The 24,811-nt window shown below is 47.8% G+C and overlaps 1 protein-coding gene, 1 long non-coding RNA gene and 1 other non-coding gene across 7 annotated transcripts in view; 2 read left to right on the top strand and 1 right to left on the bottom strand.

The window, feature by feature from the left end:
- Positions 1-2,878: 2,878 nt before the first annotated feature.
- Positions 2,879-24,811, top strand: part of Cmtm8 (CKLF-like MARVEL transmembrane domain containing 8) — a 65,124-nt gene continuing 43,191 nt past the window's right edge. The window contains exon 1 of one of the 5 annotated variants that reach the window (XM_063265301.1): positions 2,879-3,108. In XM_063265301.1, coding sequence (XP_063121371.1) covers positions 2,980-3,108 — 129 coding nt within the window. In that variant the 5' untranslated portion in view covers positions 2,879-2,979. Of the gene's footprint in view, positions 3,109-8,916; positions 12,081-12,220; positions 12,910-24,811 lie in introns of those variants that run through there. The other 4 variants (XM_006243964.5, XM_063265300.1, NM_198754.2 and 1 more) reach the window with 4 other exon arrangements.
- The window catches only part of LOC134480243 (uncharacterized), a 26,054-nt gene continuing 14,158 nt past the window's right edge, over positions 12,916-24,811 (top strand). The window contains exon 1 of the long non-coding RNA XR_010054500.1: positions 12,916-24,811. This exon is cut by the window's right edge and continues 5,457 nt beyond it. This is a non-coding gene — a long non-coding RNA (uncharacterized LOC134480243).
- LOC120094408 (U6 spliceosomal RNA) lies at positions 18,137-18,243 on the bottom strand. The gene has a single exon (XR_005488732.1). It is a non-coding gene; the product is annotated as a U6 spliceosomal RNA (small nuclear RNA).

Genomic DNA, 24,811 nt, shown 5'->3' with positions numbered 1-24,811 from the left:
CCAAGATAAACTGAATAAAACTTTTTCTTTTTTTCGGAGCTGGGGACCGAACCCAGGGCCTTGCGCTTGCTAGGCAAGCGCTCTACCGCTGAGCTAAATCCCCAACCCCTGAATAAAACTTTTAAAACAACAAGTTTGTGGTACTGACTTGGACTTGGGGAGCTCTGAAGCTCCTCAGGCGATGCTCACCTGCAGGTAGGGTTGAGGACTGTGGTCCTAAGACATCTGTTCTTGCCGTCTCTCTCCCCCAGCTCACGGAGCAGTGGCCATTGCTGTTACACAAGGGACAGGCAGGGGACCAATGCCGAACCACTGGGCACTCTCTCAGGAAGCTGCAGCCTAAGATGCAAGTTCTAGCTCAGTCTAGCTGTCTTCGTCAACCCAGGAAAACAGGTAGCAAAATCCTGTTGGCTACCATGTCCCCCAGAGACCAGAGAGAAAGCTGGACTCCTCTGGGAAGAGAAGACTGGGGTGCTCCAGTCTCCCCCCGTGAGGTTATGAGTGATCGGCTGAAGAGAACTCGGTGTTTGTCTCTAGATGGGGACCTACTTACAGGCTGGGGTCCTCGTGTGACTGTCACCTGCAATGTGGAATGTCTACAGACCTTTAAAAGGCCAACCCAGGAGCTAGAGACATAGCTCACTTAGAGACCCTGGGTTTGCTCCCCGGACCCCACACAAACGAGGTATCATGGTACACACTGTGATCCCAGCACTCGTGAGGTAGAGAGAGAAGGATTGGGAGTTCAAGGTCATCGCCAGCTACATAAGGAGTTCTGAGTCAAGCTGATGGGGGGGGGGGGCGACCTCTAAAAGCCAGCACATGCAAAGCATTCCGAGTCCCCAAGAACTCACAGCCTTCCCCGTAAAATTCCTCATAAAATTCATGTAAAGAGAAGGATTGGGTTTTGTTTTTGTTTTCCAAGTTTGAAGACGGCCACGGACTGGTTCCTCTTGCAGAGGAATCTGCAGCCTTGAGCTTCTGCAACTTCTTGGTGGAGCCTTTGGGAGCATGGGAACCTAATTACTTCTTTTCTTGTCTATGAGATGGAATGAGGAGTACCAAGCTAGCCAGATTGCTCAGGACAGCAACTAATAAAAGGGCTGTGAGTCATGACACAGATGTTGTAGAAATACTCTCGTGAATGAATCACCCCTCATAGGAGGCATCACTGCAGAACTGTGAAAGAGAGGCCTCAGGAAAAGTGTTGAAATCCAGTCCGTCCACCTAGACAGTGACGAAATCTTAGGCGAATGAGGGAACCACTCTGCACCTCCGATTCCTCACTGCAGATGTGGTTGACCACACCCACTTGCAGAATTTCTCCGAGGGTCAGGTAAAACAATGCATAGAGATGTTTCCTTTCCCACCAATCCTATTTCAGCACTCAGGAAACAGAGGCAGGAGGATCAGAAACTTGAGGTCACCCTCTACAGCATGGTAAATTGGAAGCTGCCTGGGCTACATGAGACCCTGACTTAAAGAACACAAAACAAGGACCAGGAGAAAACTAGGCCTTTGCTGCATTCAGGAAATAAGGTAACTCAAAAGATCCTCTCTGGTTAGCCTCATACAATAGACCCATGCTCCTTGTGTTCTGGAGCGAAGCCACCTCTAGAGATGGAGATAAATAAAAATCAGTCACATGTGAAGCTCGGCCTCAATAAATATCCAGCAAAGCATCCAGAGACTGCACATCCCTGCTGCTTAGCAGAAGGCACTGTTGCTCTGCACCCCAGCTTTTCCCCACATCTTGCTGAACCACCTGCCAATCCCAGTGGCACAGTCTGCACCGTCCCACCTTTTCCCCAGAGACAAGACACTAGCATAACCATAGCCTAGCTATGATCAAGGGGGTACCCTGCTCTGTGTCTGCCCCCTGACTGTGCTGGGGAATCTAACTGGTTCCTCTGATTACACATAGTCCAGGTCAAAGAAAGGGATGAACTCGAGCTGACTGTCACCTAGTAATTAACCTAATGCTATCATTTCAGCTCAGGCAACCAGGGCAGGGCCTCACAAGTCAGGTCCGAGCCTCTCCCCACCTCCCAAAGCAGCCATAAGGAGATCAGGGACTGAAGGGACAGTTGGTTGCCTTTAAGCAAAAGGAGGTTTTTAAAAGATGGGGGAGTTGGGGAGATGGCTTAGTCATTAAAGTACTGAGCCCTGTGCTCTAATGCCCAGGCTCAGGTAAAAAGCCAGATGTGGTAGCATGTACCTGTTCTCCCAAGATGGGACAGGTGGATCCTTGGGAGCTCACTGGCTAGGACCGGCTTAAGCTGAGCAAACTGAGACCCTGTCTCAAACAGAAGGCAGAAAGCATCTGAGGGGTAACACCCAAAGTTGTCCCTGTACCACACACACACACACACACACACACACACACACACACACACACGAGGAGGAGGGAGGAGGAAGGGAAGGAGGACTCTTGGCTTCACAAGCACGCAGGCAACAGGAACTGTAGAACGACCCTGTAACGCAGTTTACCTGCTACTTGCCAGGAACTCTTCAAAAACGCATACATGTACCTTCATATACCTCTGGTGTTTTGTTTGTTTCTTGCTGAATAATGACCCTAGCCACCTCTACATTCCGGGGTCTCATCGCCTCTTTGCAAACAGTTCATTGTCTACAAACATCTGAATATCTGTTGGTGCCCAAGGTGCAGCGCTCTCCAATAAATTCTTCCCAAAGTAGAAGTCCTTGGTAAGCAAAAGGCCACTCTGGAAATTGCTTGTTTTGGAAGTTCCTTTGGCCAGAGCCTTCAGGCGAGGCACTTGACGGATATAACTGCTGCTTCTAATTTCCTGTCCAACGTTTGGTGTGCTTCCGACTGCACTGTAGACACATCTCAGCCCTTCCTTGGGTGTGGCCAGCATTGCGAGGGCAGATCCTGCTCACCCGGCATTGGGAGGGCAGCACTGCTCACCCAGCACCTCAGACAGGAATTCAAACGTGGGCGCCTAATGAACGCTAATGAGCAGAAGGTGTTGGCATCAGGACTGCCAGTTGAGCTTTGTTCCAAGCCCTTCCTCCTGGCAGAACTTAAGACTTGGCAGTGCCACTAACAGGGCTTTCCAGACTGGTCCACTGGCATTCAGCAAGGTAGGCCCTAGCAACAAGCGCGTGGTATTTTAAGCAGCTGCGGCCTCCAGCTTTATTCAGTGGGGCTTATGGTTTTGTTCTGTGGCCCTTCGGGTGCAGTCTTCGGAGATCCTGTTTGGGTCTGTGCTGCTTCCTACACCTTCAGTTCTGCAAACTTGAACTTCCGGCTGCATTCTGGGGAACTTCCGGCCGCATCCCCTCGTACGCCCCGCCCTGCTCTAGGAAGCTTCTCGTGCACCTTTTACCAAGTTAACTGGCCTGTTTCTAGAAACCAGGGTCTTTCTCACTTGGACCTTATTGGGAGACATGGGTCTGTTTGTATCTGACCTGACTCCTTGTCAATACGCTTCCATTTTTATCTGGTAACCTGGCACGAGGACGTTCTAAGCCTCTGGGGTGGAAGAAACTAGCCACTTACTGGACATGTATATATTAAGTCTGTGTATATCTTGTTTCATTTTCTGCTAGCTCGTGTAAATAGCTGTAAGTTGCGAGTGTAAAGAACAAGAGAGACGTAACGCATGTTTACCCCCTAAAAAGATTATAACCCGTGGCTACGCCATGTGTTGTATGCCGAGGATGGCCTTCTGTCCTCCTGCCTCTGCTCCCTCCTAAATGACAGGATTACAGATATATGACATCATGACCAGGGCTAGGTATTGAACCTAGGCCTTCCACACGATAGGCCAGCGCTCCATCTTTGAATCTCATCCCAAATCCCCTTCCTTATCTCTAAAGTGAAATGTTCATCCATGGGATGTTTATTGAAGAGGAGGAGCGGGGAGGAAGGACTCTTTGAAATCCACAGAGGAGGCATTGCCCTCTAGCTGTATCAGCAAAAACACTACTAGAGCTTCCTGTCTGCCCGGCTCTGTCTCTTCTATAATTTCCTCATCTAGTCCGTCATTCTTTGCTTGGTTGAATCTGAACAGCCCTTGAAAGCAGTGTAAATATTTGCTCCCGGAAGAAACTGTGCCCTAGCTCAGTCTGGTCTTGCTACCCTCCTCCTGGACAAAGTTGTCCCTGGACCATTTGTAGCCTAGTGGGTACCATCTATCCTAGTGGGTCCCATCCATCCTTGCTCAATCTCTAGCCCATTGGAAGCCACTCATTCCTGTTGCATCCCACTCTTGATCCCACTCCTTCAGGGAAGAGACTGTGTCTTACTTTCCAAACTGTGTATTCTAGTAGCAAATGCCACACCTTATATAAATACATTTTGAGACTCTGAATGCAGATAAGGACACTAGGGAAAACTAGGCATGGTAGCCACAGCTTTAATCTTAGCCCTCAGGAGGCAGAGGCAGGTGGATCTTTCTGAGATCAAGACAAGTCTCGTCTACATAAGGAGTTCTAGGCTAGCCAAGGCTACATAGTGAGACCCTGGTTTTGGTTGGTCTGTTTGTTTGTTTTCTTAAACAAAGCAAAAACGAAAAACGAACAAACTTCGAGTTCATCTTCTTGTGACCAAGACCTTGATGAGATTTTAATAGTTTGTTTGTTTGTTTGTTTATGTTTCTTTGTTTGTTTTGTTGTGCCAGGGATTGAACCCAGGGCCTTAAGCTATATTTACAACCTCGGGAGAAATTTGAAACTATATTTCTATTTTTAACCAACACATAGTAATATAAATAATTGTTTATTGCAGTGTGACCAGCACATATCCCCTTGACTGTTGTTACTTCTTTGATTGGAAACCCCCCCCCCCAAAAAAAATCCTCTCCCCTCGCTCCTTGAATATATTCAGTTATATGTAGTCTGTCACAGCTCGCATGCTCAGGCACATCAGTCATTGTCCCTCCTAGCACAGCTACCTCCTCTCCACCCCTCCCTTACTCCTTTCTCCGGCTCTGGTAGCAACTGTCACTTTCTCAACTTGCCTGAGACCCACTGTTTAGCTCCTGCATTAAGTGAGACAATGTAGCTTTTGTCTTTCTGTATCTGACTCATTTCGTGAACCTCTAGCACCGCAGTGTGACTGCGAATGATAGAATGTCTCTTCCCCTTCTGTGGAACCATTCCGCTGTGTACGTAGAGCATCTTCCAGTTATCTGGTATCGGCAGTTAGATTGTTTTAGCTCTTAGCTGTTGTGAATGGTGCAGCAATAAGCATTGGGGTACAGATGTTTCTCTGACACACTGGCTCCGTTTCTTTTGCAGATATGACGTGTGTGTGTGTGTGTGTGTGTGTGTGTGTGTGTGTGCATATGAATATGCATGTGGAGGCCATAAAATCAACTTTGGATATTGTTCCCTATGTGCCATCCCCAACTCCCTTTCTTTTTCTTTTTTTTTTTTTTTTTAGGGGCTGGGGACCGAACCCAGGGCCTTTCGCTTGCTAGGCAAGCGCTCTACCACTGAGCTAAATCCCCAACCCCGCCCAACTCCCTTTCTTAAAGACATTTATTTTTCGGGTTGCAGAGATGGCTCAGCAGTTAAGAGCACCGGCTGCTCTTCCAGAGGACCCAGGTTCAATTCCCGGAACCCACATGGCGGCTCACAACTGTAACTCCGGTTCCAGAGTATCTAACACCCTCATTCAGACGTACGAAACACCAATGCACATGAGATACAAATAAAACCAAATCATTAAAAGGGGCATTTGTTTTGTTTATGTGCATGTACGCTTGCCTGCATACATTTGTGAGCATAACCTAAATTTGAGAGTCGGTGAAGGACAGAAGGGGGAATTGGACCCACTGAGACTAGATGTACAGGTGGTTGTGAGCCTTCATGTGGGTGCTGAGAATCAAACCTGCGTCCTCTGCCAGAGCAGAAGAGCATTGTGTTCTTTTACCCACAGAGCCATCTTTCCAGCCCCAATCCACCCCAGCTCGGATCGCTGTGCATAAAACGGTGAGAAAGGTTCTCTCACCATCTGGGAACTCACCAGGTAGGCTAGACCAGTTGGCTAGCAAGCTTGAGCGTCTGCCTCTACCTCTCCAACTCTGAGACTACAAGTGCGTGCCACCACTCTCTAACATAATTAAACCCAGTACGCATTTGGATGGGAACGCCGCAGTAGAGAGTCATATTCTGTTTAGTGCATTATATCGAGAGGCACACAATGTCCCCTGAGTTTCATGGGCTTCTCTCCTGCAAAGTTATGAAATTCAAGGAGGAGCACTAGCATTTTCTGGCAGAGTCTTTGAGATGTTGTAAATGGTCTTTTAAAAATCCTACTTAAATCCATGAATCCTAACATCGACTGATGTTTCTTGCTTGAACTAGGAAGTTTAATTTAAAAGTAATGGAATAATAAAAAGATATAAATGATAGGTGGCCCTATGGAGACAACCTTATAAATGAGACTATGCCCTGGTCTTTTATTAGATAGCAGGCAGAAGCCACAAATTATCCACTGAATGGTTTAAATGACTCTTGACTTCTAGGCCGTCTGAACCCATGAGAGAGCTGAGTCTTATTTGCTTATTGGATAATATGGCCCTGCAGCCAGAACTTCACTCTGCATCCCCTGAGAGGAAATCTCCTGGGATCTCTTGGCACTTGGTTGCTCTTGACCAGCTCACCTGGCACTTGTGCCAGTGAGGATAGCTGAACACTGCTGTGATAGCTTGTCTTTTAGTTTTAGTTTTAAAATTTTTTATTTTTTAAATAGCTTTGTTTTGATTTTTAATTATGTATGTATAGGGGCTGTGATAGCTAGTCTTTTGTTTTAATTTTAGATAGATTTGTTTTAATTTTTAATTATGTATGTTGTAGGGGGCATTTGGTGCGTTGGAGGCCAGAAGCATCAACCCCACCTGGATCTGGAGTTACTGGTCATTTGTGAGCCATCCGATATGGATGTTGGCAGCCAAACTTGAGAGTTCTTTACAAGAGCAGCAAGCACTGTCTAAACACTAAGCTATCTCTCCAGCCAAAAATGAAGTTTTGTTTTGTTTGAGACAGGGACTCACTGTGTAGTTTGGGCTAGCCTGAAACTTACTGTGTAGCTATGGCAACCAGGCTACTCTGAGACTCTTTTTTTTTTTTTTTTTTTTTGGTTCTTTTTTTCGGAGCTGGGGACCAAACCCAGGGCCTTGCGCTTCCTAGGCAAGTGCTCTACCACTGAGCTAAATCCCCAACCCCTACTCTGAGACTCTTATGGGTCTGCCTGCCTCTGTTTCCTGAGTGGGACTGAGAATGTGAACCCCCCACACTTGACCATTTTAACTTTGTATTCATATTTGGGGTGGGGCTGTCCCAGAGCATGTGTTTAGAGGTCAGAGGACATCCCAAGGGTGTCAGTTCTTCCTTCTGCTACATGGGTCCCAACCTTGGTGGCAGATACCTTAACCCAGCAAGCGTCCCATCTTCCTGCTTTCTTCTTTAGTTTTGTATTCCTACAGATCTCAACTCTAAGCACTGTTCAACACAAAGTCCTCAGGGAAGCATTTCTTAAGTTCCTAGGAAAATGTAGTTGGTGGGAAATCTATCTGAGCCGGACTGGAGCTATTTATCATCTTTGTCTCAGTAGGTTAGGAAGTGGTCATTAGGAGACAGCCATAACTCTGTGGGACTCCTTCCATGCAAAGATGATGTTTGGTTTCCTGTTCAGATCTGGCTGGCCTTTGCCATTAGAGTATGTGTCTGTGTGTTTTGTTTTGTTTTGTTTTGAAGATGCTGCATATCTTGAGGGTCTATGCCTGAGGTCCCTGCTTGTGATAGTTTACCTTCAGGTTAACTTTATTGGATTTGAATCACCTAGGAGACACACTTCTGGGTGTGTCTGAGGAATAGTTTACTGGGAGGTTTAACGAAACTGAGAAGACTCTCTGTGAACATGGGTGGCACAGAAACACTGACACTTGGACAGAATGAGATGGAGAAAGTCAACTGAGCAACACACACACACACACACACACACACACACACACACACACACACTCCTCTCTCTGCTTCCTGCCTGTGGATACAGTGTGGCCAGCTGTGTCCCGCTCCTCACACTCCTGCCAACAGACCTCTCCTGCTATGGCTACTGTATCCTTCTCAAACTATGAACCCCAGTGAGCCCTCCCTTCTTTAAGCTTTGTCAGATACTTGAAGCAACAAGAAAAGTAACTAATGTATCGCTTTTGCCCCTCTTAGTGGCCAGCAGCTACAGAGCCCACCATGCTGCAATGGAGTCCAGCTTCATGGAAAAGCCAGCCCAGTGAGTGTAGCGTCTATGGGAGGGACACCTTTCCAATTACCCAGCCCAGCCAGTTCCCAGATGAGAGTGTGCCTCCAACTCCACAGGAACTGAAGACCTGCCTGCCAGGTCTAGCTGCAATTCATAGCCAACAGTTTCCTGGGCAAATAAAATGGGGATTTGAAGCTGCTGGTGTTCAGAATCAGTTATTCTGTGATAGATAATCCCAATACATACATACACTACAGAAAATTAGTCCCTGTGATTGGGACCTTGCACAGGGTCATCCGCTGTATGTGCATCTGTTGGAGCTGGGGAGATGGTTGGTAGAGAAGAGAACTTGCTGCAGGACCTGAGTTCATATAAAAAGCCGGTCTGGCCGCAAACTTGTCTTTAACTCCAGCACCATCAGAGGTGGATACAGGAGGATTACTGGGTTTGCTGGATTCCGGCCTACCTCCAGGATCAGTGGGAGACCCTGTCTCGAGGGAATAACACAGTGACAGAACACAACAGTGAATGTACTCCTCTGGCCTCATACACGTGCACTCACTCCCACAAACTCGCCCCCTACACACACATATGCACACACATTCATCCGCACACACACACACACACACACACACACACACACACATACAAAGAAAATGGCATATATACTTATTTTACTTGTTTTTAAAAAAGGTTTATTTGTTTTATGTATTTGAGCACACTGTAGCTATCTTCAGACACACCAGAAGAGGGCACCGGATCCCATTACAGATGGTTGTGAGCCACCTTGTGGTTGCTGGGAATTGAACTCAGGACCTCTGAAGCACAGTCAGTGCTCTTAACCACTGAGTCATCTCTCCAGCCCTTTCTTTTACTTTTTTAAAGATTTCTTGTACATTTCTGTGTCTTTGTGAGCGTACATGAAGTGCAGGTCCCTGAGGAATCCAGAAGAGGGCGCTGCATCCTCTGGACCTAGAGCTGCAGTTGGTTATCAGCTGCTCGACAAGGGTGCTGGGAACCCAACTCCCGTCTTCTGTCAGAACAGTCTTGTGTTTGTGCCTGGGCCAACTCTCCAGCCCCTTAGTCTACCTTCCAAAAATAAAGAAGAACCAGAATTCTGAAAGCCATCCTGCCCCACGGGTCTCAGAGAGTGTCCTTTGTATTATGAATAGAGTTGCTGAGACCACGTTTTCAGTATTGGGTGTGTGGTGTGCCTGCTGCCTCAGGTTCCTCCAGATGCCTGCGTCTCTCCCCAAGCCCCACTAGCAATTTCTCTGAGCACTCGGTTTTTGGAGGTTCATCCCCATTCAGCCTCCTGGTTCTGTCCTCAGTAGTTTGGTCTTCTGTGGAGTCTAAAAGTTGAATTCCCCGGGGCTGGGGATTTAGCTCAGTGGTAGAGCGCTTACCTAGGAAGCGCAAGGCCCTGGGTTCGGTCCCCAGCTCCGAAAAAAAGAACCAAAAAACAAAAACAAAAAAAAAAAAAACCAAAAAAAAAGGCTGGAGAGATGGCTCAGTGGTTAAGAGCACCGACTGTTCTTCCTGAGGTCCTGAGTTCAAATCCCAGCAACCACATGGTGGCTCACAACCATCTGTAATGAGATTCGATGCCCTCTTCTGGTGTGTCTGAAGACAGCTACAGTGTACTCATATACAATAAATAAATCTTTAAAAAAAAAAAAAAGTTGAATTCCCGAGGCTGGAGAGGTGGCTCAGTGGTTAAGAGCACTAGCTACTCTTCCAGAGGATGTGAGTTCAATTCCCAGCACCCACATGACAGTCCACAAGGTCTGTAACCCCAGTTCCAGGGGGGATCTGACACTACCGTGCACATGAAATACAAACAAATAAATAAGTGAAGGCATGGTGGTCCAAGCCTTTAATCCCAGCTCTACTTGATTCATATGGTGGCAAGTAGGTGGTGCCTTGTGGAAAAATTTTATTTCATTGGGAATGGGAAGGGAGAGCGAGTCTCACTATGTAGCCCAGCCTGGTGTCAACCACTCTGTGGAGCCCAAAATGACCTCGAACTTTATTTTGAGATAGGGTTTCTGTATCCAGGCTGAGCTCCCTATGTAGCACAGACTATTGTTTGAGACAGGGACTCACCCTATAACTTTAAGCTAGCTTTGAACGCTATCCTCCTGCCTCAGCTCCCCCACTAATGAGATTATAGGTATGAGCCATCACACTGAAATTATTGGCATATCCTTGAAACGCTTTACCCCAGAGTTTTCCTAGGGATGCTCCAGGTTTAAACTCTTCCCGCCCCCACCCCTCAAGACAGGGTTTCTCTGTGTATCTCTGGCTGTCCTGGCACTCACTCTGTAGATCAGGCTGGCCTTGAACTCAGAGATCTGCCTGCCTCTGCCTCTTGAAGGCACCACTACCATCTTCCATAACTAACTCCTATTAGCTTGCTGATTGTGCTTTCTTTTTGGATCCACCTACAGGATGCACCTTCTGACAACTTTTAAAATCTGATATGCCTTCGCTTTGAGTCAAAACTCAGCTGGTGGGCTCAGATTAATTGTCTATTGTCACTCTTCACAAAACAGGAAGGGGGACAGGCGCAGGGAAGCAGATCCTATTGGCCAGATGTCCATCGTCCATTAAAGTCTGTCTTGAAACACGGGTGATACCACTGAGGTCCAGTAGAGCAGACCCAGTAACTTCATGCTAATTACACAAGTACCCAGGGTTCAGTGCAGCCCTCACCTGACTGGCACACAGCTGCCCACCCAATGAGATGTCTATCCATTCCTCCTTGACCCCAAGAAACACAGCTGGCTTGTCATAAACATCACTTTGCACAGACGGTTCCTTTCAAGTTTGAAATAAGTTTTCCTCCCCGCTCCAAACCTAATGAGATCCGTCATAATGATACATCTTGACCAGGAACCCCGAACATCTCCCCACCTTCCCTTCCTCTTCCGTGCTCCAGTTAATCCTCGCCAAAGCTGTGGAGAGTCCCTGGAGACGTCTCGCTCTCATTCCCGGGCGATTAAGTTGGTTCCTCAAATTGTTTCCAACAGGAGAGGCAGGAAACAGAGCCTGGCTTTGGTGGCAGCTGCAGCGGAGTGGGTGAGGGCTGTCCGAGTGGCCTCTCATCGATCCCCGGTCTAGGTCTGGTTAGGTCACAATTCTAGCCTCCCTCCCCCATCCGCCTGGTTGTCTGAGTCCGGGAGCCGCCACGTCCCTGGAGGCCTGGGTTTCCTTAAGAGGCCCTGTTGTTGCCAGTCCGGCCAGGTGGGAGGAAGCTGGTCCAAGTCTGGTGGCCCTAGGTGGGCGGAGCCTGATTGCGGCCGGAGCTTGGAGAAGTGCGACCAGGAGGTGCCGCTCACCCTTAGCGACCCGGAGAGCTCTCAGTCCGCGGGAGACAGGTGCTGTGGCCGCGCGGCGGCGCCCCCGAGGGGAGGTCCCCGAGTGCCCGCCCTCACCCGCCCTGTCTACGCCCCTCCCCTTTTCCCCTCCCCCGCTGTCCGCAGCCACGGGTCGCCAGCGATCCCGCTCCCGGGTCCTGGAGCAAACCCGGAGTGCGCGCGTCGACGTGTGGGGACACTCGCTGACCTGACCCTGGGGAATCACCCGGGTTTGCCCGCTTCCCATCAGCCGCGATTCTCTGGCCTGCGACCCTGAGCCCAGGGAACTCATTTTGTGGGGGTAGGGTCCCCGGGGACCCGGGCCAGCTCCCGGCGCGACCATGGAAGAGCAGCAGCGCGCGCGCTCGCACACGGTCACTACCACTTCCAGCTCCTTCGCGGAGAACTTCTCTACCACCAGCAGCAGCTTCGCTTACGACCGAGAGTTCCTCCGCACCCCGCCAGGGCTCCTGATCATAGCTGAGATCGTAAGTGTCGGGCCCGCCCGGGCCGGGCTGGGCCGGGTGGAGGGAAGCAGGTGGACTCGGCTAGCTCGCGCGCCTCCAGCTCCGCCCACCGAGCTGGCTCCGGTCTTCCCGCGGGCTCCGGGAACACTCTTGAGCTCAGCTTCGACTTCTTTGTAAAGTGTAAAACTCACATCCAGGTTCTTTCACCTGAGGCTCTCTTGGGGACCGGGGTCGTGACCCTCAGGATGTCTGTTGTGGGAGGCATCCCAGCTTTTGCTGTTTTCGTTCGACGGTGATGGCCTTTCCTGAGAGCCGGATACTTTGGTGGGCATTTATTGATCATGGGTGTCCAGAATACCTAGGGCCTACCACACCTGATCTCCACGTGCATGGGCCCCTAAAAACAAAGCTTTTCTCAAACTGACCCTTCCAAAGTGCTGGGCTGGAACCCAGAGCTTCACGCGCCAGTCGGATGCTCGACCTCTGAGCCGCACCCCCAGTTCTTAACGTTTTCCTGAGTTATAAAGGAGAGAACTTTTTCATAATTGTCTTCCTGTAGTCAAATTGAGATGAATCAAGAACATTTCCCTGAATAAATCTGAGAATCTCGGACTCCTTGAGATCTTGAGAACCGCTGTACTGGACCCGAGTACATCCTGGTGGGGGCTGGGCACGTGCCTCGGAGGGAGGCTGGGCTTGTACATGCTGTTCCTGGGAAGCCGGGCCTTCCGCCTGGAGTTCTGTTGACTACTTGTGGCGGCCACGATCTATTGTCTTCGCCCTCTGCCAGGGTGTCAGTCCTGAAGAGGCTTCTGAGTTTGTGTGGTCCCTGAAGCGCTCTCCTGTGAAGGTAGTTGCAAGTAAGCTTATTTTACACGCGAGGAAACTGAGGTTCAGAGAGGGGAAGGAAGTTTATAGTGTTGGTGGAGCTGAGATTCAAACCCACGCCTACCTTTTTCTTGCTTTCTACTCTTATCTGCTAAGGAGTGTCGACTCCCATAGTCTAATAGGAGTCCCCCTTCTGTTGTATCTCGGACCCAAGGAAGCTTTTGTAAAACTCAAATCCAGCCCAAATGAAAGCTAGAGGGGCAGGGGGCGGGGAGGGGGTCGTGGTGTACAGTGACTGAGGCGTACATGAACCCTCTGAGAAACCTTCAGCAGTCCCTGTGTGGATGACAGGAGCTTGCTGGAGCGTGCGCAGATGCACCCCAGACCCACCCAATCAGCTTCCACAGAAAGTTGGGAAAGTGTTGGCTTAGCTCATCTCCAAAGTGGTTAGCCCAGGCAGCCCTGAGGGTATCTGCAGCCCTATACAGTCACAGAGCAAGGCCTGACCTGGAGTAAAGAGCTCTACAAATATTTGCTCTATGAGTGAGGGAGTTGGCAAGCTCTCCTGCTCCAGCAAAGCAAATAGACGCTCAAGAGACTGAGCTAGGGCTTCTGCGGGGTGGCTCGGACCACCACCACTTTGCGTGCTCTCTGTGACGCACTTTCAGAAAACATGAAAGCAATAGAACTGTAAAGGACCCTTCATCTACCGTTCATGGGTTGTCATGGGTCTATAGGCTGCGGAGAGCTAGCTCCTTAGTACGGTTTTGGGTTTTGGTGTATGTGTGGGCATGCGTGGCTATGTTCATCCTGGTGTGGTGGATTCCTGAGAGAGACCTGCGAATGTCTTCATATTTCCCTTCTTTGGGAGGAGGTGTGGCCCGTGGAGGTCAGAGGACAATGGCAGTCTATTCACTCCTTCTGCCAGGTTATCCCTGGGATTCGAAGCACGTTGTCAGAATAGGTGGCAAGCGTCTTTATCCATGGAGCCGTCTTACCAGCCTTCCACCTTAGTTTTTGCGATATAATCTCTCACTGAACCTGAGTGTTTAGTTGAGCCTCTGAGATCCACTTGTCTCAAACCCCGAACCCCGGCATTATAGACATGTACCAACACAGATTTCTACATGAGTGTTGGGAATCAAACATCAGGAGTCAAATCATCCCTGAGCTGGCAGTGGTGGCACACGCCTTTAACCCCAGCACTTGGGAGGCAGAGGCAGGTGGATCTCTGTGAGTTCAAGGCCTGTCTAGTTCACAGAGTGAGTTCTAGGATAGGCAGAGCTACACGGAAAAACCCTGTCTCAAAAAATACCAAAGTAAGTAAGTAAATAAATAGCCAAATCATGTTTCCGGCAGGAAAATGCAAATTTCTCTCTCTGTCTCTATACCTGATGGTAGCCGTGTTTAGATCTCTTGGAGATTTCTTATTTTATTCTGTTTATCTGGCAGGCATGGGTGTGGAAATCAGAGGTCAGTATGAGGGGGATCAGTTCTCAGTGCAACGTTGGTCCCTGGGATTGAAGGGTCTTCCCCATCAGTACCTCACTGCTGAGCCACCTCGCTGTCTCTGAATAAGTTGTTTGTGGTACTGCTTCTTGTTTGTTTGTTTGTTGCTGATCTTAGAAACTGTGCTCTGAAAAGGATGAAGCCTTGGTGTCTTAGACCATGATGGTTTGAGTAAGACGTCCCCTGTTGTCTCAGATATTTGAAAATTTGATTCCCAACTTGGAGTCTTAGAAGGTGTAGCCTTGCTGCAGGATGCACCTGAGGTGAGTTTTAGCCTGGGGCCATTCCCAATGCCCGTTTTCTGTTTCTGCTTGAGGTTGAAGATGTGAGACCTCAAACTTCCTGCCTCTGTCACCATACCTTAGCTCTGCCATTATGGGGCCTAACCAAATCAACTCTTCTATAAGTTGCCATGGTCATGTGCTTTATCACAGCAAGAGAAAAACAATACATGCACCACTGAAGTTCAGCCCTGCCTGTTTTCCATGATAGCCATCAGGTGGCTTGGGCTAGACCAGTACCAGTTGACCTATGACTTGGCAAACACCTCACGACTGACTGACCCATAGGGTAACTTAGATGTAAGTAGAGGTCAGGAGTTCAAGGTCATCCTTGGTTATATAAGTTCCAGGGTAGCCTGTGCTGAATGAGAACCTTTCTCAAAAGAAAAGGTTAATTCCAACTCATCTCCCCATCCCATTAGAATGTTCTTTTTCTGTATAACCGTCATAGTGACAAGGCTTTGTGTGAAGATCTTTTCTTCCTGTACACGGAGTACCTGGTATGTTCTCTCAAATAAGGAAAATATAATTTTAAAAATTGGTTTATTGTTCTAGTCCTTCCACTTCATAACATTTTTTAAAGATATTTGTTTGTTTTATGTATATGAGTACATTGTCACTGTGTTCAGACACAGCAGAAGAGGCATCAGATTACAGATGACTGTGAGCCACCATGTGGTTGCTAGGATTTGAATTCAGGACCTCTGGAAGAGCAGCCAGTGCTCTTAACCACTTAGACATCTCTCCAGTCTGTCTTTCCATTTAAAAAATAAAAATAAAAAACCTCCTCTTATACTTTATCCTCATTATGTGTGGTCTGCTGTTTACACTTTTTTTAAAGTTTACTTATTGATGTGTGTGTGCATGTGTGTGGGAGGGTGGGTGGGTATATGTGCATGTGTGTGTGAATGAAGAGGCCTAGTGTGTCCTCTGTCACTTTCCCTATTTCTTTGAGGCAGGGTCTCTCCCCGAATCTAGGGGCTTGCATTTTCTCAGCTAGGCTAGAAGCCAGTGGCCCTCCTGCCTCCATGCCCTCCTGACCTGGGTTACAGGTATGTGTGCAGGGGCATTGCCAGCTTGTTACATGGTAGCCCTGGAATCCAAACTCCCAGTCCTCTTCACTGCTCAGCAAGAGCACTGAGCCATCCCTCCAGCCCTAATTTGCATGGCTGCTTTGGTGGTTTGAATATGCATGACCTGGGTAGCAGCACTATTATGAGGCGTGGCCTTGTTGGAGGAAGTGTGTAATGTGGGGTGTGGGCTTTGAGACCCTTCCTGGAAGACACTCTGCTCCTTGGCTTCCTTTGAATGAAGATATAGAACTCTCAGCTCCTCCTGCACCAGGCCTGCCTGGACGCTGCCATGCTCCTGCCTTGATGATAAAGGACTGAACCTCTGAACCTGTAAGCCAGCCCCAATTAAATGTCCTTATAAGAGTTGCCTTAGTCATGGTTTCTGTTCATGGCAGTAGAGCTATAACTAAGACAGATGCTGTGTCAGTTTTGCAGGATTTCCAGTGTTTCCTCACCCCTGCACTGGACGGTGAACATGCTTCTGGGTCTGGCTAACAGGACGAGGCACAGTAGTTGATCTCCCCGTTATCTATCCAGCTGGCTAAAGAGCATAGATTTATGTTATTTGCGAACATTCTGAGGGCACCTCCCCTCAGAGCTCTGCTGCTTCACGTTGTCATCGGTGGCGCGTGCCATTTGTGTGCAAGCAAGGAGGACCGTGCGAATTCAAAGTGCTGAGGATCGCCTGAAATGATATGCCATGTGAGGGACTGAATTCAGATTCCCCAGAACCCATGACAAGCCAGACTCGGTAGGGTGTGTCTGTGACGTTGACACTCCTGCAGTGGGACAAGAGGAGGAGGCTCTCCAGAAACTCTCAGGCTGGCTCGCCCGTAGTATATGTAGCTTCAAACAACAAAGAAACCTGCCTCAAACAAACTGAATACAAGGTGGTAACCTGTGCACACGCACACTCAGGAACATGCTGACATACATCACACGCTGTAACACCTCTCCCTTCCTCTTTCTGCCCATGCATGCTTTTGATTGTGCCCCCCCTGCCGTGTGTGTGTGTGTGTGTGCGTGTGTGTGTGTGTGTGTGTGTGTGTGTGTGCGCGCGCGCGCGCGCGCGCACAGTGGCTAGAAGAGGGCATTGGGTCCCTTGGGTCTGGTGTTTCACATACCTGTGAACCACCTGACATGGGTACCGAATTCCAGTCCCGAACAGTGAGCATCCTTAACCTCTGAACCATCTCTCTAGCCCCACATGCTTTATCCTAAGATACTTACTTGTTCACAAGTTAGCATCTGGATGGAGATGCGGCTGTTTTTTTAATATCATGAAGTATGGTGATTGTCTGCAGATGGAGGACCCTGGGTGTGTTTCTGACTCTGCCATCCCATTCCTTAAGACATACCTACTTCCCTTCGTTACAAAAAATGACTTCTGTTTGAACCTTTAAAAAATGAAATAATTGGCTGCCGGGGTCAGGGCGAGTGCCTGTAGCTCAACCTACTAGCACTCGAGGTTGTGCCATGGTAACTATGTCGAAACCAAATTATAGGGGTTTCTTTTGCAGTTTTGTTACAAGCTAGTAACAGCCCAGTGCGTGACCTGTGTGAATGGGAGGATGCCGCAATCTTGTAACTATCACCAGCACTTGAAACAGAATCAAGGAGATTGCAACAATGTCAGTCTCGGTTAATTGAATCCTTCCTGGTATTGGTGCCTTTCAAATGAAGTGGCATCCATGCAATGGTGTTAAGTCCCCTTTTATTTACTTAACCGCACGAGAAAAGTTAGCCTCGGCCACACGGATTGGGTGGACTGAAGGCTGGCATCTAAATCACCATCTTGTCAGCCCTTTGCAAAAGAGGGAGGGGTCATTTCCCTTTCACAGAGGTCTTTAGAGGAAAAAACTAAAAGAGGCCAGCCAGTGAGGAAAAAGAAGCTTTCAAGAGATGAACTGTCCACCCCCACCTCCACCCCGCCCCCCCACCTCCGCCAACACACACAGACACACGCAGGTGTGGTGCCCTTCTGCATCTAAAGTGGGGAGCGTAGTGAAGTGGTAATTGTTGTAATGCAGGGGATTCTACTGCTTGGCTAATGCCCCATGCAGGCTGGGGATTGCCAATGCCTTGAAATTAGTGGGACAATTCCAGCACAAAGAATCGCTGGGGCCCTACTGTTCTATGGTGAGCCATTATCTGCGTTTTGGGGTACACTGTCCTGGAATTTCATGAGTTATACCCTACTTATCCATAATTTTTAAAAAACATGAACAACTCTTTCTTACTGTGGCTATGGTGGAGAGTGGATTGTCCGCTGAACACAATCTAATCACCTAGGAACAAGCCGCTGGCTGTATCTTCCGAGGGACTTTTTGATTGGGTTAATTGTGATAGGAAAGCTCACCCCAAGTGGACTGGGATCCTCGACTGAATTAAAAGGAAAACACAATTGAATTTGCTCATCATCCTTGTGCAGGGACCATGCTAATCTTCGCTGTATCTGCCCAATTTTACTCTTTGTGCTCCCGAAGCAAGCACATACCCTGTTTCTTGCTGACACCGAATACCTTTTCCCATAGGTGGTTATCCCCATTTGTTTAAAGATTATTTCATTGTTAGTTGTGTGTCACCTATGTCTGTGAACAGGATTGCACACATGGGCCCAGGTGTCCTCACTAGTCAGAGGCATCAGTTCTCCTGGAGCTGGAGTTCCAGGTAGTTGTGAGCCACCCGCAGTGGGTGCTGGGAACTGAACTCTGGTCCTTGGCAACAGCAGCAGGCGCTCTTAACCACTGAACCAGCTCCCCAACCTTCTGTGTATATTTTAAAAATTATATACTTTCATAATTTTATATGATGTACTTTGATCATATTTGCTCCCCAACCAACCCCTTTCTTTTTTTCTGTTTCTTTTCTTCATTCACTTATTTCTTATTCCTCCCACCTTTTTTTTTTTTTTGGTCTGATTTTGTGAGACAGGGTCTCATCATGTAGCCCTGGCTACACCGAAACTTACTATGTAGACCAGGCTAACCTAGAAATAGAAGAGACCCACCTATGTGTGTCTGCCTTGGGAGTTTTGAGACTAAAGGAGTGCACCACCATGTGTGACGCCCTTACTCAAGGCATTAAAGCATTTTTATTATATGAATTTTAAAAATTCCACCTTTTAAAATATCCTTTATTACATGAATGTACATAATGCATAAGTATTATATATCATATTCTCCCTGACCAATTTGCTTTTGTCTTTTAAAAAATATTTATTTTGTTATTTTCTGTGGCAGGTGTTTTGCCGGCATGCCTGTTTGGGCACCACAAGTATGTCTGCTGCCTGAGGAAGCCAAAAGGGAGCGTTAGGTGCAGTTAGAGTCAGCTGTGAGCTGCCATGTGGGTACAAGTGCCGTTACCCACTGAACCAACTCTCGGGGCCCCTTAATGGCCACACCATACCCCAGAAGCATACAGACTACAACGGTCACATGTGTGTTTGTTTTCTTCCTCGAAGACATCTTAGCAAACATCCTTTAAGCTAAATGAATCTCTCTGGCCTGGTGGTTATGGCACACGCCTTTAATCCCAGCATTTCTCAGGCAGAGGCAAGCAGATCTCTTGAGCTTGAGGCCAGCCTGGTCTGTAGAGCAAGTTCTAGGACAGCCAGGGTACACAGAGAAACCCTGTCTTGGAAAAAACAAAACAAAACAAAAAAGAAAAAGCAAACAAAAAAAGAATCTGTCTCTAGATCATTTTACTCTTAGCCTAGTTAGAATTAATTTTAAAGGATGAGGGACTGGCAGTGTGTGCCCTTTGTAAGGGGTGCCTGTGTGAGCATGGGGAAGGGGTTATTTCCTTGAGCTAGGGCAACTGAGCATGGGCTACACCATTAAGGAAAAGGACACCCAACCCCAGCCACTATTAACTACCTATGGCTCCTTAAGGAGGGGTGGAGCCTTTTGAGCTGTAGTGGAATAGTTTTGGGCATTCGTTAAGCAAGTAGGCACGGCTGCTGTGGGGTTGTAGGAACAACAGCCATGTCACATTCAGGACACAGCGTTTCGAAGCTCTCTTCCCTGTCCTGTGGCCCTTCCCCCTCTCCACAGTTTCTTGTGCCTTGGAAACAGTGTTGCTGATGTCCCACTCAGGGCTGAAGTACAGTAGCAAGTCCATTTAGCAAAGTAACAATAGTAGGCTCACCCCCACGGACTATGTCCACCCTAGGCATGATTTTGTGACCAAGTTTATAGTGCCAGGCACAGATTCCTGGTTTTATTGAGATATGACTCATTTGTAAAGTTGACCTTTTGTAAGGTGTACAATTCAGAGGATCATAGATGATTATAGGTTTGGAAAAACTATCCCCATTAGCTAATTAGAACTTTACCTCATTAAAGAGACTGCACCTGCGAGCAGTCACTCCCCATTCTCCCCATTCGTCTGTTTAAGGGGAAATTGCTAACCTACTTTCCATCTCTGTGGATTTGCCTGCTCTGCGTGTTACACGCAAATGGAGTTCTCCCCATGTTCCTTACTCCTCGATGGCTGTCACTTAGCACCATGCTTCCAAGAATCATTCATGCGGTCCATGAAACGCTTGTTGCACAAGCATGAGAGTCTGGGTTCAGATCGCCAGCACCCACATAAAAAGCTGGGTGAGGTGGCGTGTACCTGGAACCCAAGAGCTATCGGGGAGAGACAAGGGGATCACTAGGCTTACTGACCCATTGATGAGCTCCAGGTCTAATGAGAGAGAGACCCTGTCTCAAAAAAAAACAGGGTGTAACACAGTAGAGGAAGACATCTGAAGTCAACCTCCGACTTCTCCATGTATACATGGCACACGCATGCACAACACATACACACACACACACACACACACACACACACACAGGACTCCAATTGAAATCAAAAGATATATTCATGCTGCATAGTGTGTATTTTACTAGTTTTGTAGTCAAGCGCTATTCCGTCTCCTCGTATACAAGGTTTTGTTTATCCATTCACCAGCTGCCAGAGTTGCTTCTGTATTTTGACCATTATGAATAAAGCTACTGTGAACCTTACTGGACCAACTTCTTCAAAAGACATGTTCTTTTTGATTCTTTTAGCTAAAGGAATGGAATCACATAAGGTGACTCAGCTTAATGTCTTGAGACTTTAATAGACTGTTCCCAAAGCAGGCGGATTACTGGGTATCCCGTGAAGGACGTGGGAGTTTCATTTCTCACCAAGATGTACTTTGAGTCTAGCAACCCTGTTGGGTATGAAGTGATTTACCATTGTGAGTTTGGCTCGCTTTGCCTTGGTGACCAAAAACACTGAACAATTTTCCTCTGTGTGTGTGTGTGTGTGTGTGTGTGTGTGTGTGTGTGTGTGTGTGTGTGTTTTGAGAAATGTCTATTTAAATCCTTTGCTGTTTGGAAAAATGATTTGCTTGTGTGCATATGAGTGTGCATGTGTGGCTGTGCATGTTGCTGTAGGGAGTGGACAAGTCACGACTGTGTGGACAGAGGCTACAGGACAAGTTTTTTTTTTTTTTTTTTTTTTTTTGGTTCTTTTTTTCGGAGCTGGGGACCGAACCCAGGGCCTTGCGCTTCCTAGGTAAGCACTCTACCACTGAGCTAAATCCCCAGCCCCCAGGACAAGTTTTAATGTTCACCGTCCACCTTGTTTTGAGACAGGGTCTCCCTTTGGTCAGGACCTTGCACAACAAGCTAGCGTGGCTGACCACTGACCACTGGGAATCCTCCTGTCTCTGCCTTCCCAGCTCTGGAATTGCAAGCAAGTATTACCAATGGAGGCTTTTATCCCCCTCCTAAATCTAAGTCCTTCAAGCGCTTTACTGACTATTTCCCCGGGCCTGGTTTACTTTTATCTTTTCTCTCATACCCTGTGGTAAATTCCTTAACAGATCCACGCCTTGAAAACATTTTCTCCTTGGCTGAAGTGTGTGTGTTTTGTTTTTGTTTTTGTTTTCTTTTTTTCTTTTTTTCTTTTTTTTCGGAGCTGGGGACGGACGGACGGAACCCAGGGCCTTGCGCTTCCTAGGCAAGCGCTCTACCACTGAGCTAAATCCCCAACCCCGAGGTGGTTTGTTTTTCTCTCACTTTTCTCGATAACAGTTTCTGATGCACACAGGGTATTCCATGAAGTTTTGTTTTATTCTTACAGGATTATTCCTTTTTCTCTTATGTGTAAGAGTGTTTGCCTGCCTGTATGTGTGTGCACTGTGTATACCTGCAGAGGCCAGAAGAGGGTGTCTGATCCCTTGGAACTGGAAATACGGGTGGTTTGAGTGGGTACTGGGTGCTGAATCTGGGTCTCCTGAAAGAGCGGCCAGTGCTGTCCCTGGCAGCCATATCTCCAGGGCGCAGTTGTTCCTTTTGTTGTATGTGTATTTTGTCATTTCCAGGAAAGCCTAATTAAGTCACAGATGTCCACTCCTGTGTATATACCCCCCCCGCCCGTTAGTTTTATACTTTTAGATCTTAAATTTACATCTGCGATTAGTTTTTTTTTTTAAATATATAATATGAGGTAAAGATTTCACTTTGTTTTTTTACCTACAGCTGTCCCGTTGTCCCAACAACACTTGTGGACAAGTTGTCTCCCTCAGCCTAGATTCTGTATCTCTCATATGACTTGTGCTTAGTGGCGGGGAGTGTATATTTGTCTGCTCGTTTGTCACACACAGTGCCTCTTTTGTCCCAGGATGGCCTCAACTCACTGTGTGGCCAAGGATGACCCAACTCCTGAGTGCTGGGATTCCAGGCATGTACACTCAGGTCACATGGTGCTGTGGCTAGAACCCCACATGCTAGGCAAGCAGCCTACCAACTGAGCTACACCTCCAGCCCTTCTTCGTGGTTTTGTTTGTTTGTTTAATAATTTATTTTATTTTATGTGCATTCATGCGAGGGTGTCGGATCTTCTGGAACTGGAGTTACAGACAGTTGTAAGCTGCCACGTGGGTGCTGGGAATTGAACCCTGGTCCTTTGGAAGATCAGCGGGTGTTCTTAACAACTGAGCCATCCTCTCTGGCCCCACCCCTCTTCTTTGTTTTTGAAGCCTCCCAATGTAGTGCAGGCCTCAGTTGTCCATCTTCCTCCCTCAACCTCCCAAGTGCTACTATGTAGCGCCTCCACACCTAGCAGGGTCCGGACATCAAAGAATCTTAAAGGTTAAAAGCTACACTGGGCGCCCAGCAATTGCTGTGCACTCAGGAGGCGGAGGCAGGTGGATCTCTCCAAGTCTGGTCTATAGAGTGAGTTCCAGGGCTACACGGAGAAACCCTGTCTCAAACAAACACCCAAAACAGCAGCAACAAAAACAAAATAAATAAATACATAAATAAGCAAGCAGGCCTAGAGTAAGAAACCGAGAGACCTGTGTGTTTTACCATGCTCAGTCTATTTAGACTTTGTAAACGATTAATAGGATGATTTAGCTACGGTCATGAATGGTGCAGCTTTGAAGCCACAGTGGAAAGATGACGTCAACTTCCATTACTAGAAGGCTTGAGTCAAAGAAAGCCTGAAAAGTCACCGGCTGACTGATTTTTTTTTCCCAGAGGTCTGAGCTTATGATCTGTGTCAAGAAACAGGCTAATCTCCAACCTTGTTCCTTATCTCATCTGCACTTTCCTTCCCATATCCCAGCTCTAATTATAAGAGGTTCCACCTTACGGGTGTGTGTGGTGGGGGTCGGTAAGTCAGAGGAAAAAGAGAGCTGTGTTTATTTAAAAGTCTATCTTGTTTCCAGAGACAGTTATAGGCGGCACAAATGTCTTTACATTGAAGCTGTAAATGCTACACCACTAAATTCCTGAGATCTCTGTGGAGAATAAATCTTGATTGGAAACACGAGCTTTGAGCAGCCTCGAAGGGGCCCCCAAAGGCAGACGCGTCAGAGGCAGCTCCTGGGTGGCCATCAGTGAAACCACAGCCGGGAGGGGGAAATGTTGGTCTTATCAGCTCTTGACTCCAGGTTTGCCTCCGGTCTGTGAAGCCATCCATGTCTTCTGTCTCACAAGGTGAAGCGTTCCCTTAAGAGTTAGAGATGTTGGTGGATGTCTAGGCTAGCTATACCGAATGGTCTCCTGGGTTTCGTGGCTCAGAGAGCTTGCTGTGCAAACATCAAGATCAGAGTTCAAATCCTCAGTGTCTATATAAGGAGCTGGCTTCTGGAACCCTAAGCTGTAGGTAGGGTTAAGGGGGAGAGGAAAGACAGGAAGCTTGCTGGCCACCAGCCTAGCTCCATGGTCAGTGAGAGACCCTGTCTTGGAGAATAAGGCAGAGTAGCGAAGCAGGACACTTGGACTCCTCTGGCCTTAGTGGCCATCCCTGAATGCATGTGTGTACAGATAGCATACGTGTGCCCCCTCCCAGGAACTTAGATCCAAAGGCTTTAAGTCTGATAAGACTTTCCAGTGGTTTCTTTTTTTTTTTTTTTTTTCCTTCCTATTCCACATCATGAGCTAATTTCCCACTGCCTAGGAAGCTAATGCTGGATTTTTTTTTTTAAACTCTATTATGTGATTACATTGAACTCAAAGGCGGGAGACCAGGGCTAGGTTAAATGGTATTGTAAGGCTGAGTGACACAAATGGTGTCCGGGAAATGGCTCAGGTGGGAGGTACCATGTGTGTTCTCTTTGTTCCCCATTTCCAAAAGCACTGGGGCTTGGTCGCCAGGGGTAATTTTCTGGACTCGTGCAAGTGAGGAGTAGGGTAGTATCTTTTCCTGGGCTCTCAGAGCAAGGTTCCTTGAACCCTCCCAATCTTGGGTAGCATAGACTGGCCTTAAACAACTCATGTTCCCTTCCCTACCTCCCAAGTTCTGGACTTATACAATCTCTGACTCCTCCTTTTGCCTGTTTAACAACTGGCATGCCGTCAAGCATTAAGACCCATATACATTATGTGTGTGTTTGTATGTCTGTATGTCCGTATGTCTGTCTATGTGGGCCTGCGGGATGGCTCAGCAGGGAAAGGCACTTGCTGCCTGTCTTGGGGTTACTGGTGCTGTGATATAAACACCATGACCCAAGCAGCTTGGGGAGGAAAGGGTTCATTTGGTTTAAGAGCCCACATCACTGTTCATTATTGAA

This window comes from Rattus norvegicus, chromosome 8, assembly GCF_036323735.1.
Source record: "Rattus norvegicus strain BN/NHsdMcwi chromosome 8, GRCr8, whole genome shotgun sequence".
NCBI lineage: Eukaryota > Metazoa > Chordata > Mammalia > Rodentia > Muridae > Rattus > Rattus norvegicus.
Note: the sequence above shows the minus strand (reverse complement) of the source record. Positions and strands in the feature narration are given on the sequence as shown.